This window comes from Phocoena phocoena, chromosome 2, assembly GCF_963924675.1.
Source record: "Phocoena phocoena chromosome 2, mPhoPho1.1, whole genome shotgun sequence".
Classification (NCBI taxonomy): domain Eukaryota; kingdom Metazoa; phylum Chordata; class Mammalia; order Artiodactyla; family Phocoenidae; genus Phocoena; species Phocoena phocoena.
Window position 1 is genome coordinate 21,959,296 of NC_089220.1, and position 18,733 is coordinate 21,978,028.

The following is an 18,733-nucleotide window of genomic DNA, read 5'->3' on the forward strand; positions in this document are numbered from 1 at the left end:
GTATCCTCAAGTCTGTTCTCTAGTAGGTCTGCGTCTTTATTCCCGTCCTGCCCCTAGGTTCTTCATGACCTTTTTTTTTTTTTTGGATTCCATATATATATGTGTTAGCATATGGTATTTGTTTTTCTCTTTCTGACTTCACTCTGTATGACAGACTCTAGGTCCATCCACCTCACTACAGATAACTCAATTTTGTTTCTTTTTATGGCTGAGTAATATTCCATTGTATATATGTGCCACATCTTCTTTCATGTTTTTACTTTTAAATGTTCACTAAGGTGCCTAATCTTTTGTGTGTGTTGACTGTCAATTAAGAGTAGAGGAGAAATTGTATTTTGTTGTATTTTAGTTACATCGTTGAACAAATAATCATTGTTGCCACTTACACCATAGTCTACTTTTTCTCCCTTAATTAATTCCTCATGGAAAATGTTTTAAATGTAGGCTTAGCAATTCTTCTTCATGAATATGAGAAATGGGAAGAAGGTGGGTGGAAAGATTTTTGTGCGCTAGACAGAGCTGATTTCTTTATTCTGTATACTTGCTCCATTATTCTCCTACCTCATCCAATTTTTCCACTTTTGTAATTTCAACTTGATAAATATCCCTTGTAATCAAAATATGTAAAATTATGATCTTAGATGTGTGATCCATTAATGCTAGAATTTATGGTGCGTCCTATCTACATTATTTTTTAATAGAATATCTCTCTTTTTTTTTCCTATTTGTGTTTTAATGCCTTATTCATATGAGTAGGCCGTCTATAATTTTCTTAGAATTTGAGTACAACCACTGCAGCTATTAAAGAGGGAGCCAATGGCAGCCAAAGCCAACCAATTTTAAAGGGAGAGGGTTCTTTTCTATCAACTTCTAAATGCATTGTTTTACAGGTATTATTTATAGTTAATTGTTTTTTAATTAAGAACTTATTTAGGGCGTTATTATCTTTTTTCCTTTCTGTTCTTTGGCCATTTTACTACTGGGAAGAGAAGAGTTAACTTAATAGGCCTGAGACAGCTTTCCTCAGGAGGGCCTGCTTGCAAGGTAGGCCCTTGTCTGGCATCTAGGAACTTGAGTGATAATCATTTCTCTACATTGATATGAAACCTTTTCTAAATGATAAGGGTAGCTCACTGTGACTGGACCTTTTGTACAAACAAAATGTGGTTTATGCTGAACACCTGCTTTCCTTCTGGGAGTCTGGAATTTTGGTACATACTAGGCAGACAGTACCTAAGTGACTAGCCCCTAATTAAAACTGTGGGCACTGAGTCTCTGATGAGCTTCCCTGGTAGACAACACTTCACACGTGTTGTCAGAATTCACTGCTGGAAGAATTGAACATGTCTTGTGTGTTTCCACTGGGAAGGAGAAGACTCTTGGAAGTTTGTACCTGGTTTCCACTGGTCTTCACTGCATGTCCTTTACCCTTTGCTGATTTTGCATTGTATTTTTTCACTCTAATAAATCTTACCATAAGTACCACTATATGCTTCAATATGCTTCTAGTTCTGTGAACCCTTCTAGCTATCACCAAACCTGAGACCCTCAACACAACTACCCATTAATATATTTTCCCACCTGAAGAAGGAAAGAGAAAAGAAATCCATTCAAATGTATGAAGTTTTAGTAAGTTGGAGAGCCTTTATAAATCTTTTGGTAATGTACTGTGAAGGGAATCAGAACATGCCACCTGAAAATATGCCACTTTGGCATATTGAGTATTTTCAGCCAAGGGCACTTGAGAACCAGTAGATGCAGGAAGGGCTCTCTGACCTCCTGTTTCTACCTAAAAGCAGGTCAGTATTTCCCATGAGGAAGGTGCTCTCTCTGTACCAGGAAGAGAAGAACACTGTCATCATTGAAGACTGGGAGTTGATGCCAAAATGAATCTGTACAAACAAACCTAAAATAACCCTTATCTTTCATTCCCCCATATATTTCCTAGTCACTTTCCCACTATTAAATCCCTTTTCCTTTGTCTTGTCATCTCTCCATAAATTCTTTGTTAAAAAGGTATATAAGCGCTCAGTCCCAACCACTTCTTTGCATCTTCTTTTTTCTGTGAAGGCTCCTATGTATACATAAAAGTATTAAATAAAATTCATGTTCTTTTCTCCTGTTAATCTGTCTTATGTTAGTTTAATTCTCAGGCCCAGCCACAGAAACTAAAAAGGTTCCCTTTAGGATTCTGAAGTTTTTTCCTCCCCTCCAACTGGAAGGAATTCTTGGTAAAAAGTGTGTTTCTGGATTGTTCTTATCTTTGATGGTTACTTACATAGTGAGAAATAAATAATGGGCTTAATTAAGTAATATGAAATTTAACCAGCTTTAGTAGCTGAGATAATTTCACACAATTTAAATATAAAAAGTTCTTCAGGGTAGAAGGTGCTTCCAGGAATGTATGACAGTAATGTTGGCATTGAAAATCATCATAATGGAATAAATAAGAAAATTGCCTTCCATTTAACGTTTCATGTAGTACATAGGAGGATACTAATATTTACTATACGTGCCTACCTTGAAAGCATTTATCCATGCATAATGATGTGTTTGTATGCTTCATGTGCTCTCTCTGTGTATATGTGTGTGATCTGTGTGTATGTATGTATGAGTGTGTGTGTTTATTGGAGGAATTGTTATGAGGGTTCTATAGCATAATCTTTTGATTTGTGGGGGAGAAATGTTTATTACAATGAGATTATTCTGATTGGTTTTTTGAGGAAGATGGATTAAAGAGAATGTCAAAAGAGTGACTGAATAGTATCTTCCTATTATGTTGTTAAGCTCTGGGCTTGCATATATTAATCCTGTGCCTATTCTTGTGCTCTGTAATTACAGAAGGATAAATAATGCTGAACTTATTTTATTTCTGGATTCAAAAGAAATGCTGGAGAAATTCGAAGAATTTTGTATACTCTTGGATCCATTAGAAATTTGAGACTGTCTAACTGTAACCTCATTTATATCTGTCAGCTTTTAAACATTTATCTCTTGTTGATTTTCTCTTTTCCTACAGCAGTTATTTCCAACTTTCTCACTGTATTTAAATACACAAGTCCACCTCCATTTTTATCCTTCCTCAGCGGAGAGCCTTTACTGCTATTTTAAAAAGACTATTTTTTTGTTAGGAGTTGGGCATCCAATAAATTCACTTTTTTGACGTGCTGAAATTAAGATGCCCGTGGAATTACCAAGTGTAGAAAGTCATTATGTAATTAGATATTTAAAGGTTTGGAGTTGAGAAGATGAGTCTGGCTCTGAATTAGGAATCACTTATATCTCTGTTTACCTATATACTTACCACCAAAGGCATTGTCTAGATGGAATGATGCTTAATACTAGAACCCTATACAGTTATCTCTATTTAAAAGCCAAATATTTGAAGAGACCCAGGGAAGGAGACTATGAAAAAACAGGAAGAAAAAGGAGAACTAGTGAAGAGTATATTATGAAAGTCAGGGAAGAAGAGAGATTAAGAATGAGCAGAAGTAATTGGCAGTGCCACATTCAACAAGGATATTAGGAAAGATTTGTAGAGTCCATTGTATTTGGCTGTAGGTTATCTTTGGGGATCTTGATGAGAGTTATTTTAATTGTGTATCGGGACCGGTACCAGTGAATCGAGAGGTGAATTGGAAATAAGATTGTGGGGCATCAAGTGTAGATTGCTCTTTGCAGGAGTTTAACAGGAAGGGAAGAGTACAGGGTGCTGGTTAGAAGATCATGTCAGATTGATAAAGGTTGTTTTGTTTGTTTAGTTTAAAAAAAAATTACTGTGTTTTTTAAGGTGGGAGAAGTAGAGAAGAATGATCTAGTAGGGAAAGAGAGGTTCAGTACATGAAGGAGAGGACATAACTGGTATAGTGAATCCCTTGATGGATGTGGAAGGAAATAGCAAAGGTAGGCTAGTTTCTCTAAAAGATCCCTTTTCCTCAGAGCCTAGAGAGGAGGAGAGAGTAACCATTGGTAAGATTCAGGATGGTACATGTAGGAAATTTGGGGGGTGTCCTGCCTAATAGCCTCAATTTTATTTCTCACGGGGGAGCTATGTTATATCCTACAGTGAGTAAAAAGCTGTTAGGTTCAGAGATAGTACAATGGACTGGGTGGGGGCCTGCAGAAGAATTTCTGGGCACTGAGGATGGCTTTCAGTGTCCCATCACATCGCCTGATACTCATGTGTGATTTTCCTTGGAGGACTGAGTAACCTGATATAGGAAATAGGAGATTTTTGTAGTTCCTCCAGAGTTGGTGGTTTTGCTGTTCAAGTTCAGTAGATGAGCAGTTTTTAAAGGGAGTTTGAGATGTGAGCAAGGGAGTGGCTAAAGTGAAATTAAGAAAATTAGGTTAAAGAGCCTGGAATTTAAAATCAGCAAAAGGAATATCAAGGGAATGGTCATCCTCTTGACAATGAGGAACAGATGTATCAGAAGAAAAGGAGAAGAAAAGGGAACTGGGAAGATTGGTAGATAAAGCCAGAGGCCTGAGGGGGAGATAATGGGGAGGGGTGGGGTTGGACATACCTTTTGCTTCAAAGGTGACAGTTCTGAAAAAAACCCTAGGATAGGACTATGGGAGTGGGTGACCTAAGAGGCATGGAGTTAGGGTCCTCTGGGAATCTGAAAGCTTAGTAAAGAGTTGAAAACATGGGCTCTGGAGTCAGACTATCTGGGTCTGAATCCTGTGCTCTCACTTGTTAGGTATGTGAACTTGGGCAAGTTCCAAGTGTTCGTTACCTTTCAGTAAAACCAAGATAGTAAGAGTGCCTTACTTTAGTTTTGTGGTGGCATTGAATGAGGTAATTCGTATAAAGCATTTGCACTATCCCTTGCACAACTTAACTGCTTAATAAACTTTAGTAGTAGTAGTAGTAGTTGTTGTTGTTATTATTGCCAGCTCCTTCTTATTTAGATCTCAGCTCATATGTCACCTCCTAAGAGACCCTCCCCAGCCACGCTGTAGAATATAGACCCGTTCAAGTAGCTGTCTGTCGTCACCTTGTACTATCCACTCTTGTAATTTAGCTGATAGTCTGAATATCTCCACAGTTAGATTATTATCTTCTTTGGTGTTGTAGCCAGATCTTATTAACCTTTCTGTAAATTATCTGCCTAACACATAGCAAGTGAAACCAGTCTCCCAAGTCTTTGTTGTGGGGAAAAAAATGGTGTCTCTCTATTGATCTGGAAACCACTTGACTACTGCTTGTTAATAAAGCTGATTTCTGGCATAGTGGTAAAACTTTTAGATAAGGGCAAAGGGGTAAACCACCATCACTAGGGTTTTCTGATCTCATTTTAGAATTTTCCACACAAACAAGTGCACAGTTCTCAATTTACTGTTTTGTTTGGGTGGATAAAGGAGTGACTCATCTCTTCCAGGCTGCATTGAATTTAGCAAACTGAGCAAATGCAAACCTCTTGTTTTCGAGGCATTATTTTTATGTTATTGCCATGATGTCACACCATGACTTTAATCATGAGAGAAATTTAACTTTATTTGAGCCACAGTTCAGGGATGATGAATCTGGAACTGAACTGTTCTGCTGTTAGAGTCATAGGAGGTTTTTAAATGTTTCCAGTCTCTGTAGGTGCTTCAGGACAGTGTAGATGATATTTATTGTTTGTCCAGCTTGCAGCATCATCTTAGCCTTCTGAACCTAGTCTTACTTGGACACATGACATTTTCATGTCACCGTTGTAACCACAGGTATTTGGAAACTAAGGCTCAGGAGGGACAGCTTATGGGATACATTGGAAGCACTTGTATTTGAACTTGTCACTCCCTTCCAGAGTTTTACAAGAATGGCTTAATGTTAATGATTATGTTCATTCTTTTATTTGTATAGAATGTTATATAATGTCCTCTCACTTTTGAAGTTAACAATCCATCTTTGCCCATTCTTCTCAGATTAAAAATATGTGTGAATCATGATGATTAAGTGTTAAGTTCCAAATGTATTATTGACCACTTTTGGTTTGAGGAAGCTAGCTTTTAAGAGTTTAGGTTCTTAAAAAAAAAAAGAAAAAAAAGTTAGGTTCTTTTCTTGATTAGGTATGTATTCCACATAAATGTAAGTTTATTTAAAAATCTATCCTGCAGTGATTTATATAAGCTGGAGGTAAGTTCATCAACTTACAACATTATGTTGATTTAGCTGGAAATAACCTATCTATAGAGTCTTTTAAATGGACTTTCACATACAGTGTTATCTATTACTGATGTTTCTATCATCAATGCTCATTTTTTGTTACAGAGTTTTATTTTATTATAACAAAATTTTAGGTGCTGCCAAAAAGTGAAGCATTACGTATGATTGCATATAATTGCTCTGATATCTGACAAATTTTAAAACATTGACGTTTCTTCAGTTGTACAGAACACTAGGTTCTTACTAAAGTAATGCACATTGTTTTTCTCATCAGCAAGACCTTCTATTTTAGTGACAGTCAATTGGAAAAAAAAATATTTTTCCTTTTTGGATAATGAAGTAGTCTAAAAAAGAAAATATTTTTATAAAAAATTATTCTCAACTAATGTGATCATAAAGTACATGGAAAAAGATCATATTTTCTAGATTGATTGCTAATTTAGTGACGTTGGTGATTCTTGTTTGATGATATGTTATGCATCTAATTTTGACAAGAACGTGTTCCTGATATCTCACATGCTTTCTTCCTAGAATTTAACATGTGAATTGGAGAACAGGGAGAAACAGCAACTAGAGATGTTGGATGAACTGAAGGAGATCCAGAATCACTTTGAGACATGTGACGCCAGACATAAGTGCGCTGACCTCCAGATCTCAAAGCTGACTCAGCATGCTGAGGATGCAACCAAGCAGGCCGAGCAGTACCTCCTTGAGTTCCAGCAGTCGGAGGCCCTGAGACAGGTGGCAGAGGAGAGGAGAGAAGAGCTGAAGCTGAAAGCTCAGGAGTCCATTAGGCAGTGGAAGCTTAAGCATAAGAAGTTAGAGCGAGCACTGGAGAAACAATCTGAAACTCTTGATCAGCTGACGGACAAGAATAATCAGGTATAAAAGCCAGATTCCTGAGGACTGGTTTTTGCTGTGACCAACCATTCATTCATATGTCCTTTGAACAAACACTTGAATGCTATGCTGTGCATATAACCTATCAAGATGTTCTTGATAGAAGAGTCTTTATGTCTAGACTATTTCAAGGTAAAAGGTAACTTAGTTTTTAAAAGCGTTTTAAAGCCTTTGTAATCTTTTAACATTCTGTGGCTTTCCAGAGTTTACGCTTAAAATAGATCCACTCTCCTCCTCTAGTATAGCTTTTAGTTCCCTAATTTGAAATTATTCTTTAATATCCAAATGGAAGAGAATCACAAAATCTTCCTTAATATCACATGCCTTTTCCCCCAATGCATTTATTTTAAAATCTCATTTATTTGTATATTTCAACTTCAGTATTGGTTAGAAAGAAGCGTTTAAAATGCAGCCGTTACTGCTGGAGCATTTTCTGGCAGCTTCTATAAGTTAAGTGGGTGACATTGATAATCTCGCTGACGGTATTATCAGATCTCAAACCTCTTTAAGACTTTTGTGCCTCTTTGATAGCGACAAAAAGCATTTCATTGATCTGTGTATGCATTTCACATCATCTTTTCTCTTGTATAATCAGTTACTTTAAATGGATTTTATGCTCCTATGTTGATTCTCAACTGTATCTTTGCATTGAATTAAACCCAGATGTTTCTAAGGTAATAAGCAGGAAAGTCATGATTGATTTTTATTCATGTTTAGTCTTGGTTTATCACTTCTGCTTTGTCATTTGTCACTTGTCAAGAACTCTGAGTGTTCCAGAAGAACAGTCATTTGGATAAGTCGACTTTCTTTCAAAAGAAAGCAAAATGTAGGGCAATTATATTTATAAAATCAATTGTCAGCACTTAAGAGTGACAGATGCTTATTTCATGACAGATGAGCTGTCATGGAAAAGATGCTTTCGTTTTTACGTATGAATTTCTTGGACATATAAAAGATGGAGGAAGTGATCACTTTGCACTCATTGTGGAGTGCTTTTCACTTTAACCCATCTGACACTTACTGGATTACTAGTTGCCCAAAGGTAAAGCAGCTCTAAGCCTTTCAGGCTTGAATCTGAATTGATTTGATCCCAGGAAATTGCTCTACCTTGATTATTCTGTTGTCAGCCTGGTTTGGCAGCTGGTTCAATGAGCCTGGCTATAAGGGAGGTAGCTAGAGAGAAGAGGGGTTGGGGGGATTGATTGATTGAGAACCATCTGGGGATTTTACTTAATTAGAGGAAATTTAGAAGGGTCCGTGCCATCAGACAGTATCCTAATCCATGGTACTGAGAGTTATCTAGATTGAGCTTTTCAGAATATTAAAAATTGTTAAACAGTCATTTCCCAGAATACTCTTGATATAATTATTTTTATCACTTAGCATTGCTAATGATAAGCAAAGAAGTAGTTTTAAAGTGATTGCCACAGTTAGGGTAGTATTACAATTATCACAGCAGGCATTGTAATTTCCACTTTAAAAGCCTTAAAAATTAATGCAGCATGTCGCAGTTAGAGCAACGGTTAATCAAGGAAGAAAGGGTAACAGATATTTCACTGCAAATTCAAGTGTCCAGTAAGTCTGTGATGTGGAAATACATTGTAAATAACTTTGGAAAAAGTATTTTTTTTTTTGCGATACGCGGGCCTCTCACTGTTGCGGCCTCTCCCGTTGCAGAGCACAGGCTCCGGATGCGCAGGCTCAGCGGCCATGGCTCACGGGCGCAGCCGCTCCGCGGCATGTGGGATCCTCCCGGACCGGGGCACGAACCCGTGTCCCCTGCATCGGCAGGCGGACTCCCAACCACTGCGCCACCAGGGAAGCCCTGGAAAAAATATATTTTTAATATCTTACTGAATAATACCTCTAAAGAGTATTTAATTTTTAATAAAATCACAGGGCAGTAGTAATACAGCCTACTCCTTTTTTGTTTTTTAGGACTAATTATTTTCCAAAAATGACTCCAGGGTATATTTGGAAGTGTATGTTAAAATAAAAATGATACTGGTTTACAAATAAAACACGTTATAGTTTAAAGAATGAGTTAATTGTTTAATAAGTAGCCTTGTTGAGCCATTTTATATGCTCAGATAATGCAATTCTTGGATTTTCAAAATAGTTCTGTGCCTACTTCTGTTTTTCTTTTCCAGCTTAATTTATTTTCTGCTTTAAGCTGTGCCACTTAAAAATTCATTAGAAGGCCAAAGGCTTTTATTCTCTTAAAAATTGCTCTTATTTATTTTTTTCTGCTCTTTACATTTTGGAATCTTGGTAAGATTATAAGATATATATTATATCACAAAACTACGTCATTACTGAAGAATATGTAATATCAAACAAATAGCATATTATTGCAGAAAAAACCCAGAAAGGTAAGGTTGTATACTTTCCTTAAGAGAAAACCAAATACTGTATGCTAACCCATATATATGGAATCTAAAAAAAAAAAAAAAAAAAAGGGTTCTGAAGAACCTACGGGCAGAACAGGAATAAACACACAGATGTGGAGAGTGGACTTGAGGACACGGAGAGGGGGAGGGGTGGGCTGGGACGAGGTGAGAGAGTGGCATGGACATATATACACTACCAAATGTAGAATGGATGACTGGTGGGAAGCAGCTGCATAGCACAGGGAGATCAGCTCGGTGCTTTGTGACCACCTAGAGGGGTGGGATAGGGAGGGTGGGAGGGAGACGCAAGAGGGAGGAGATATGGGGATACCTGTATATATGTATGACTGATTCACTGTGTTACACAGCAGAAACTAACGCATTGTTGTAGAGCAATTATACTCCAATAAAGATGTTGGGGGGAAGAAAAAAGACAATGACAGGGATGTTTATATCAGGGAATCATGATATTCTTTAGAGATATGTAGATGAACGCATATTGGAAGGTCTAAAATTTTATTGATATAAATAATCTAATCATAAATGGTGATACTTTTGCCTTTTTCTTTTACATCTTTATCAGAGTATAATTGCTTTACAATGGTGTGTTAGTTTCTGCTTTACAACAAAGTGAATCAGTTATACATATACATATGTTCAGTTATACATATACATAGGGTATTTGTCTTTCTGTTTCTGACTTACTTCACTCTGTATGACAGACTCGAGATCTATCCACCTCATTAAAAATAGCTCAATTTTGTTACTTTTTATGGCTGAGTAATATTCCATTGTATATATGTGCCACATCTTCTTTATCCATTCATCCGATGATGGACACTTAGGTTGTTTCCATCTCTGGGCTATTGTAAATAGAGCTGCAGTGAACATTTTGGTACATGACTCTTTTTGAATTATGGTTTTCTCAGGGTATATGCCCAGTAGTGGGATTGCTGGGTCATATGGTAGTTCTATTTGTAGATTTTTAAGGAACCTCCATACTGTTCTCCATAGTGGCTGAACCAATTCACATTCCCACCAGCAGTGCAAGAGTGTTCCCTTTTCTCCACACCGTCTCCAGCATTTATTGTTTCTAGATTTTTTGATGATGGCCATTCTGACTGGTGTGAGATGATATCTCATTGCAGTTTTGATTTGCATTTCTCTAATGATTAATGATGTTGAGCATTCTTTCATGTGTTTGTTGGCAGTCTGTATATCTTCTTTGGAGAAATGTCTATTTAGGTCTTCTGCCCATTTTTGGATTGGGTTGTTTGTTTTTTTGTTATTGAGCTGCATGAGCTGCTTATAAATTTTGGAGATTAATCCTTTGTCAGTTGCTTCATTTGCAAATACTTTCTCCCATTCTGAGGGTTGTCTGTTGGTCTTGTTTACGCTTTCCTTTGCTGTGCAAAAGCTTTGAAGTTTCATTAGGTTCCATTTGTTTATTTTTGTTTTTATTTCCATTTCTCTAGCAGGTGGGTCAAAAAGGATCTTGAGTGTTCTGCCTATGTTTTCCTCTAAGAGTTTGATAGTTTCCGGCCTTACATTTAGGTCTTTAATCCATTTTGAGCTTATTTTTGTGTATGGTGCTACAGAGTGATCTAATCTCATACTTTTACATGTACCTGTCCAGTTTTCCCAGCAGCACTTATTGAAGAGGCTGTTCTTTCCCCACTGTACATTCCTGCCTCCTTATCAAAGATAAGGTGACCATATGTGTGTGGGATTATCTCTGGGCTTTCTGTCCTGTTCCATTGATCTATCTTTCTGTTTTTGTGCCAGTACCATACTGCCTTGATTACTCTAGCTTTGTAGTATAGTCTGAAGTTAGGGAGCCTGATTCCTCCAGTTCTGTCTTTTGTGTTTCCATACAAATTGTGAAATTTTTTGTTCTAGTTCTGTGAAAAATGCCAGTGGTAGTTTGATAGGGATTGCATTGAATCTGTAGATTGCTTTGGGTAGTAGAGTCATTTTCACAATGTTTATTCTTCCAACCCAAGAACATGGTATATCTCTCGATCTATTTGTATCATCTTTAATTTCTTTCATCAGTGTCTTATAATTTTCTGCATACAGGTCTTTTGTCTCCTTAGGTAGGTTTATACCTAGATATTTTATTCTTTTTGTTGCAATGATAAATGAGAGTATTTTCCTTATTTCACTTTCAGATTTTTCATCATTAGTGTATAGGAATGCCAGAGATTTCTGTGCGTTAATTTTGTATCCTGCTACTTTACCAAATTCATTGATTAGGTCTAGTAGTTTTCTGGTAGCATCTTTAGCATTTTCTAGGTATAGTATCATGTCATCTGCAAACAGTGACAGCTTTACTTCTTTTCCGATTTGGATTCCTTTTATTTCCATTTCTTCTCTGATTGCTGTGGCTAAAACTTCCAAAACTATGTTGAATAATAGTGGTGAGAGTGGGCAACCTTGTCTTGTTCCTGATCTTAGTGGAAATGCTTTCAGTTTTTCACCATTGAGGACAATGTTGGCTGTGGGTTTGTCATATATGGCCTTTATTATGTTGAGGAGAGCTCCCTCTGTGCCTACTTTCTGCAGGGTTTTAATCATAAATGGGTGTTGAATTTTGTCGAAAGCTTTCTCTGCATCTATTGAGATGATCATATGGTTTTTCTCCTTCAGTTTGTTAATATGTTTTTTCACATTGTTTGATTTGTGTATATTGAAGAATCCTTGCATTCCTGGAGTAAACCGCACTTGATCATGGTGTATGATCCTTTTAATGTGCTGTTGAATTCTGTTTGCTAGTATTTTGTTGAGGATTTTTGCATCTATGTTCATCAGTGATATTGGCCTGTAGTTTTCTTTCTTTGTGACATCCTTGTCTGGTTTTGGTATGAGGGTGATGGTGGCCTCGTAGAATGAGTTTGGGAGTGTTCTTCCCTCTGCTATATTTTGGAAGAGCTTGAGAAGGATAGGTGTTAGCTCTTCTCTAAATGTTTGATAGAATTTGCCTGTGAAGCCATCTGGTCCTGGGCTTTTGTTTGTTGGAAGATTTTTCATCACAGTTTCAATTTCAGTGCTTGTGATTGGTCTGTTCTTATTTTCTATTTCTTCCTGATTCAGTCTTGGCAGGCTTTGCATTTCTAAGAACTTGTCCATTTCTTCCAGGTTGTCCATTTTATTGGCGTAGAGTTTCTTTTAGTAATCTCTCATGATCTTTTGTATTTCTGCAGTGTCAGTTGTTACTTCTCCTTTTTCATTTCTAATTCTATTGATTTGAGTCTTCTCCCTTTTTTTCTTGATGAGTCTGGCTAACGGTTTATCAATTTTGTTTATCTTCTCAAAGAACCAGGTTTTAGTTTTATTGATCTCTGGTATCGTTTCCTTCACTTCTTTTTCATTTATTTCTGATCTGACTTTTATGATTTATTTCCTTCTGCTAACTTTGGGGTTTTTTTGTTCTTCTTTCTCTAATTGCTTTAGGTGCAAGGTTAGGTTGTTTATTCGAGAGGTTTCCTGTTTCTTAAGGTAGGATTGTATTGCTATAATCTTCCCTCTTTGAACTGCTTTTGCTGCATCCCATAGGTTTTGGGTCGTCGTGTCTCCATTGTCATTTGTTTCTAGGTATTTTTTGATTTCCTCTTTGATTTCTTCAGTGATCTCTTCATTATTAAGTAATGTGTTGTTTAGCGTCCATGTGTTTGTATGTTTTACAGATCATTTCCTGTAATTGATATCTAGTTTCATAGCATTGTGGTTGGAAAAGATACTTGATACAATTTCAAGTTTCTTAAATTTACCAAGGCTTGATTTGTGACCCAAGATATGATCTATCCTGGAGAATGTTCCATGAGTACTAGAGAAAAATGTGTATTCTGTTGTTTTTGGATGGAATGTCCTATAAATATCAATTAAATCCATCTTGTTTAATGTATCATTTAAAGCTTGTGTTTCCTTATTTATTTTCATTTTGGATGATCTGTCCATTGGTGAAAGTGGGGTGTTAAAGTCCCCTACTATGAATGTGTTACTGTCGATATCCCCTTTTATGGCTGTTAGTATTTGCCTTATGTATTGAGGTGCTCCTATGTTGGGTGCATAAATATTTACAATTGTTATATCTTCTTCTTGGATCGATTGCTTGATCATTATGTAGTGTCCTTCTTTGTCTCTTCTATTAGTCTTTATTTTAAAGTCTATTTTGTCTGATATGAGTATTGCTACTCCAGCTTTCTTTTGGTTTCCATTTGCATGGAATATCTTTTTCCATCCCCTTACTTTCAGTCTGTATGTGTCTCTAGATCTGAAGTGGGTCTTTTGTAGACAGCATATATATGGGTCTTGTTTTTGTATCCATTCAGCCAATCTTTGTCTTTTGGTGGGAGCATTTATTTCATTGACATTTAAGGTAATTATCGATATGTATGTTCCTATTCCCATTTTCTTAATTGTTTTGGGTTCGTTATTGAAAGTCTTTTCCTTCTCTCGTGTTTCTTGCCTAGAGAAGTTCCTTTAGCATCTGTTGTAGAGCTGGTTTGGTGGTGCTGAACTCTTTCAGCTTTTCCTTCCTTGTCTGTAAAGGTTTTGATTTCTCCATCAAATCTGAATGCGATCCTTGCTGGGTAGAGTAATCTTGGTTGCAGATTTTTCTCCTTCATCACTTTAAATATGTCCTGCCAGTCCCTTCTGGCTTGCAGAGTTTCTGCTGAAAGATCAGCTGTTAACCTTATGGGGATTCCCTTGTGTGTTGTTGTTTTTCCCTTGCTGCTTTTAGTATGTTTTCTTTGTATTTAATTTTTGACAGTTTGATTACTATGTGTCTTGGCATATTTCTCCGTGGATTTATCCTGTATGGGACTCTCTGTGCTTCCTGGACTTGATTAAGTATTTCCTTTCCCATATTAGGGAAGTTTTCAACTATAATCTCTTCAAATATTTTCTCAGTCCCTTTCTTTTTCTCTTCTTCTTCTGGAGCCCCTATAATTCGAATGTTGGTGCGTTTGGTGTTGTCCCAGAGGTCTCTTTGACTGTCCTCAGTTCTTGTCATTCTTTTTTCTTTATTTTGCTCTGCAGTAATTATTTCCACTATTTTATCTTTCAGGTCACTTATCCTTTCTTCTGCCTCAGTTATTCTGCTATTGATTCCTTCTAGAGTATTTTTAATTTCATTTATTGTGTTGTTCATCATTGCTTGTTTCCTCTTTAGTTCTTCTAGGTCCTTGTTAAATGTTTCTTGCATTTTTTCTATTCTATTTCCAAGATTTTGGATCATCTTTACTATCATTCTGAATTCTTTTTCAGGTTGACTGTGTATTTCCTCTTCATTTGTTAGGTCTGGTGGGTTTTTATCTTGCTCCTTCATCTGCTGTGTGTTTTTCTGTCTTCTCATTTTGCTTATCTTACTGTGTTTGGGGTCTCCTTTTTGCAGGCTGCAGGTTTGTAGTTCCCATTGTTTTTGGTGTCTGTCCCCAGTGTCTAAGGTTGCTTCAGTGGTTTGTGTAGGCTTCCTGGTGGAGGGAACTAGTGCTTGTGTTCTGGTGGATGAGGCTGGATCTTGTCTTTCTGGTGGGCAGGTCCACGTCTGGTAGTGTGTTTTGGAGTGTCTGTGGACTTATTATGATTTTAGGCAGCCTCTCTGCTAATGGGTGGGGTTGTGCTCCTTTCTTGCTAGTTGTTTGGCTTAGGGCATCCAGCACTGTATCTTGCTGGTTGTTGAGTGAAGCTGGGTGCTGGTGTTGAGATGGAGATCTCTGGGAGATTTTCGCCACTTGATATTATGTGGAGCTGGGAGGTCTCTTGTGGACCAGTGTCCTGAAGTTGTCTCTCCCACCTCAGAGGCACAGCACTAATCCTGGCTGCAGCACCAAGAGCCTTTCATCCACATGGCTCAGAATAAAAGGGAGAAAAAGTAGAAAGAAAGAATTAGTAGAACAAGAAAGAAAGAAAGAAAGGAGGGAGGGAAGGAGTATGGAAGTAAGGAAGGAAAGAAAGAAAGAAGATAAAATAAAATAAAATAAGATAAAATATTATAAAGTTATTAAAATAAATAATTATTAAAAAAACCAAAAAGGACGGATAGAACCCAAGGACAAATGGTGGAAGCAAAGTTATACAGGCAAAATCTCACACAGAAGCATACACATACACACAAAAAGAGGAAAAGGGGAAAAATCATAAATCTTGTTCTCAAAGTCCACCTCCTCAATTTGGGATGATTCGTTGTCCATTCAGGTATTCCACAGATGCAGGGTCCATCAAGTTGATTGTGGAGCTTTAAGCCGCTGCTCCTGAGGCTGCTGGGAGAGATTTCCCTTTCTCTTCTTTGTTCTCACAGCTCCCAGGGACTTAGTTTTGGATTTGGCCCCGCCTCTCCTTGTAGGTCGCCGGAGGGCGTCTGTTCTTAGCTCAGACAGGATCGGGTTAAAGGAGCCGCTGACTGGGGGCTCTGGCTCACTCAGGCCGGGGTGGGGGGGGAAGGGAGGGGCATGGAGTGCGGGGCAGTCCTGCGGCGGCAGAAGCCGGCGAGACGTTGCACCAGGCTGTTTCGCGCCGTGCGTTCTCCCGGGGAAGTTGTTCCTGGATTCCAGGACCCTGGCAGTGGCGGGCTGCACAGGCTCCCCGGAAGGTGGGTGTGGATAGTGACCTGTGCTCGCACACAGGCTTCTTGGTGGCGGCAGCAGCAGCCTTAGCGTGTCACGCCCGTCTCTGGGGTCCGCGCTTTTAGCCGAGGCTCGCGCCCGTCTCTGGAGCTCCTTTTAGCAGCGCTCTTAATCCCCTCTCCTCGGGCACCAGGAAACAAAGAGGGAAGAAAAAGTCTCTTGCTTCTTAGGCAGGTCCAAACTTTTCCCCAGACTCCATCCAGGTTAGCGAGCTAGTCGGCTAGCTGTGGTACACTAACCCCTTGCAGGCTGTGTTCATGCTGCCCACCCCAGTCCTCTCCCTGCGCTGTGACCGAAGCCCGAGCCTCAGCTCCCAGCCTCGCCCACCCCGGCGGGTGAGCAGACAAGCCTCTCACGCTGGTGAATGTGGGTCGGCACCGATCCTCTGTGCGGGAATCTCCCCGCTTTACCCTCCTCACCCCACTTGCTGTGGTCTTCTCCGCGGCTCAGAAGCTTTCCCCCTCCGCCTCCCGCAGTCTCCGCCCGCGAAGGGGCTTCTTAGTGTGTGGAAACATTTCCTCCTTCACAGCTCCCTCCCAGTGGTGCAGGTCCCATCCCTATCCTTTTGTCTCTGTTTATTCTTTTTTTTTTTTGCCCTACCCAAGTACGTGGGGGAGTTTCTTGACTTTTGTGAGGTGTAAGGTCTTCTGCCAGCGTTCAGTTGGTGTTCTGTAGGAGCTGTTCCACGTGTAGATGTATTTCTGGTGTATCTGTGGGGAGGAAGGTGATCTCTGCGTCTTACTCTTCCGTCATCTTCCCCTCGTTGCCTTTTTCTTTTAAAGTGCTTTTTGAAGTCATTGGTTTTTATATGTGCTTTGAAAATGATAAAGGAAAAAATCTGAACTTGGATTTTGATCATAATGTATACTTTTCTGAATGTTTCCAAATTCATGTTCTTTTTTATAACATGGATAATGGGAATGATCCCTAGGTTTGGCTTGGTTTTGTCTTGCTTTTCTTGTTGAATTGGCAGAATAATTGGCTTGCCCATGTATTGAGCTTTTTGCTTGATAGTATTTGACTTCAAGAATCTTAAATTGCCATCTTTTCCTTCTGTGTATTGCCTTCATGCTGAGGGAAATAAAAGAGCTATATGTAATATATACTGTCTTTTAATATTTGAATTTCTTAATGGTTGAAAAGTAAGAAGGATCAGTGCTAAAGTGCATAGTTTTTTAATGTGTAATTGTTATACACAATTTAAGAAAGGCTAGAGCACTGATATGTTAGTATAATCCGGTAGTCTTTCTGCATGTTCCCTCACATGCAGAAAAATAACCTTTTTTTCTTTAAAAATTTTTCTTCTGTACCTTTTAGTTAATTCAAAAAACTATATATACTGGGCAGTCAGGCCTTGGAGGAATTGGTTCCTGTTCCTATAATGTCCATGGTTTTAGGCCGTATCATTCTTTTGGCTTTACGCCAGCCATTTTCAATCCTCGTCTTATAATCTTCCCTTATAGCTCTTCTTCTATGGAAGCAGTGTTTGGTTAGAACATTCCCTTCCCATTGTTCCTGACTGCTACTCATTTCTCCATTTCGCCTCCACATTTCCCAAGGATTTTCACACCTGGCTTCCCCTCAGCCTATTTCATTACATGTAATTCTTGCCAGTATCTTCGGTGATTTCCAAGTTCAAGTCAGCAACCCATTGAACTCTGTATCCTTATACTTCACTAATTTCCTCTTTTATGGTGACCTTCAAATCACTCAGCAGCTAATTTCAATGGCTAAGATTTGTCATCATCTGTAATTTCTCTGTGTTCAGATCTTTTGTTCTAACATTTCAGCCTCTGTCCACATTTCTTTTATTCCCTTTTCCTCTTTTAACTGTTACCATCTGCTTTGGATCTTTCCACATTCCTTTGGTTGACCAGCTGTTTCCTGGAATCGGTTTTTTTCCTGTCAGACTGGACTTCGTGAAAAGCTACTCTGACGACATGTTCACCAGCATCTTCAATTTCTTGCTTCCACCTCACACATTTTACTGATGTTCAATTTGGAATCAACCCAACTCTCTAGTTTTTCTGTTCCTGCTCTTGAGTGGTACTAGCAAAACTTACGTAGGATATCAGTTGGCTCCTATAGTGGTCTTGGTTACCTCCCTGACCGCACCGCAATTCATTCCATTACATTAAAAAATTAATGTAGGCCAGTTACTATGCATATAGCCCTCGTCTGATCAAGAACTATTCTTCTTCTGAAGAATGAACTATGAAGTCTGTTGGGGAGCTTCTGGTAAACATTTACTCATTCCTAAAAAGAGATAACACTAAGAGGGAGATGTTCCTCTTCTCTGAACATTGTTATATTTGGCTGTGATGTCTGAAATGGCTGAAGCTATCTTGCTATGGTCCTGAGAATGAAGCCTCACTCCAAGGGAGGGTACTACTGAGAACAGTGCAGAGAGGTGGATCTAGAGCTTTGACATACTGTGGAGCAGTTCTGCCTGGAATGATAATAAATTACCTTGTAGTTTAAGCCAGCTTGAACTGGAGTTTTCCCTTGCTCTCAGCAGAAGAAATTCAAGCTTATGTGAAACATCAGTTCTAGGAGTAAGGAGCTATAAGTTAAAGAACCTAAAATGTAAGGTTGATTAAGTGGAGAAGTGGGGTCAGGACAGAGAGGATCGTACTTCTCTAAAGGAATAATTGGAAAAC

General features: G+C 38.4%; 1 protein-coding gene across 1 annotated transcript in view; it reads left to right on the forward strand.

The window, feature by feature from the left end:
• CEP128 (centrosomal protein 128) overlaps nucleotides 1-18,733 on the forward strand; it is a 412,227-nt gene that overhangs the window by 108,946 nt on the left and 284,548 nt on the right. The window contains exon 12 of the mRNA XM_065871644.1: nucleotides 6,686-7,036. Within this exon, the coding sequence (XP_065727716.1) occupies nucleotides 6,686-7,036 (351 nt within the window). The remainder of the gene's footprint in view (nucleotides 1-6,685; nucleotides 7,037-18,733) is intronic.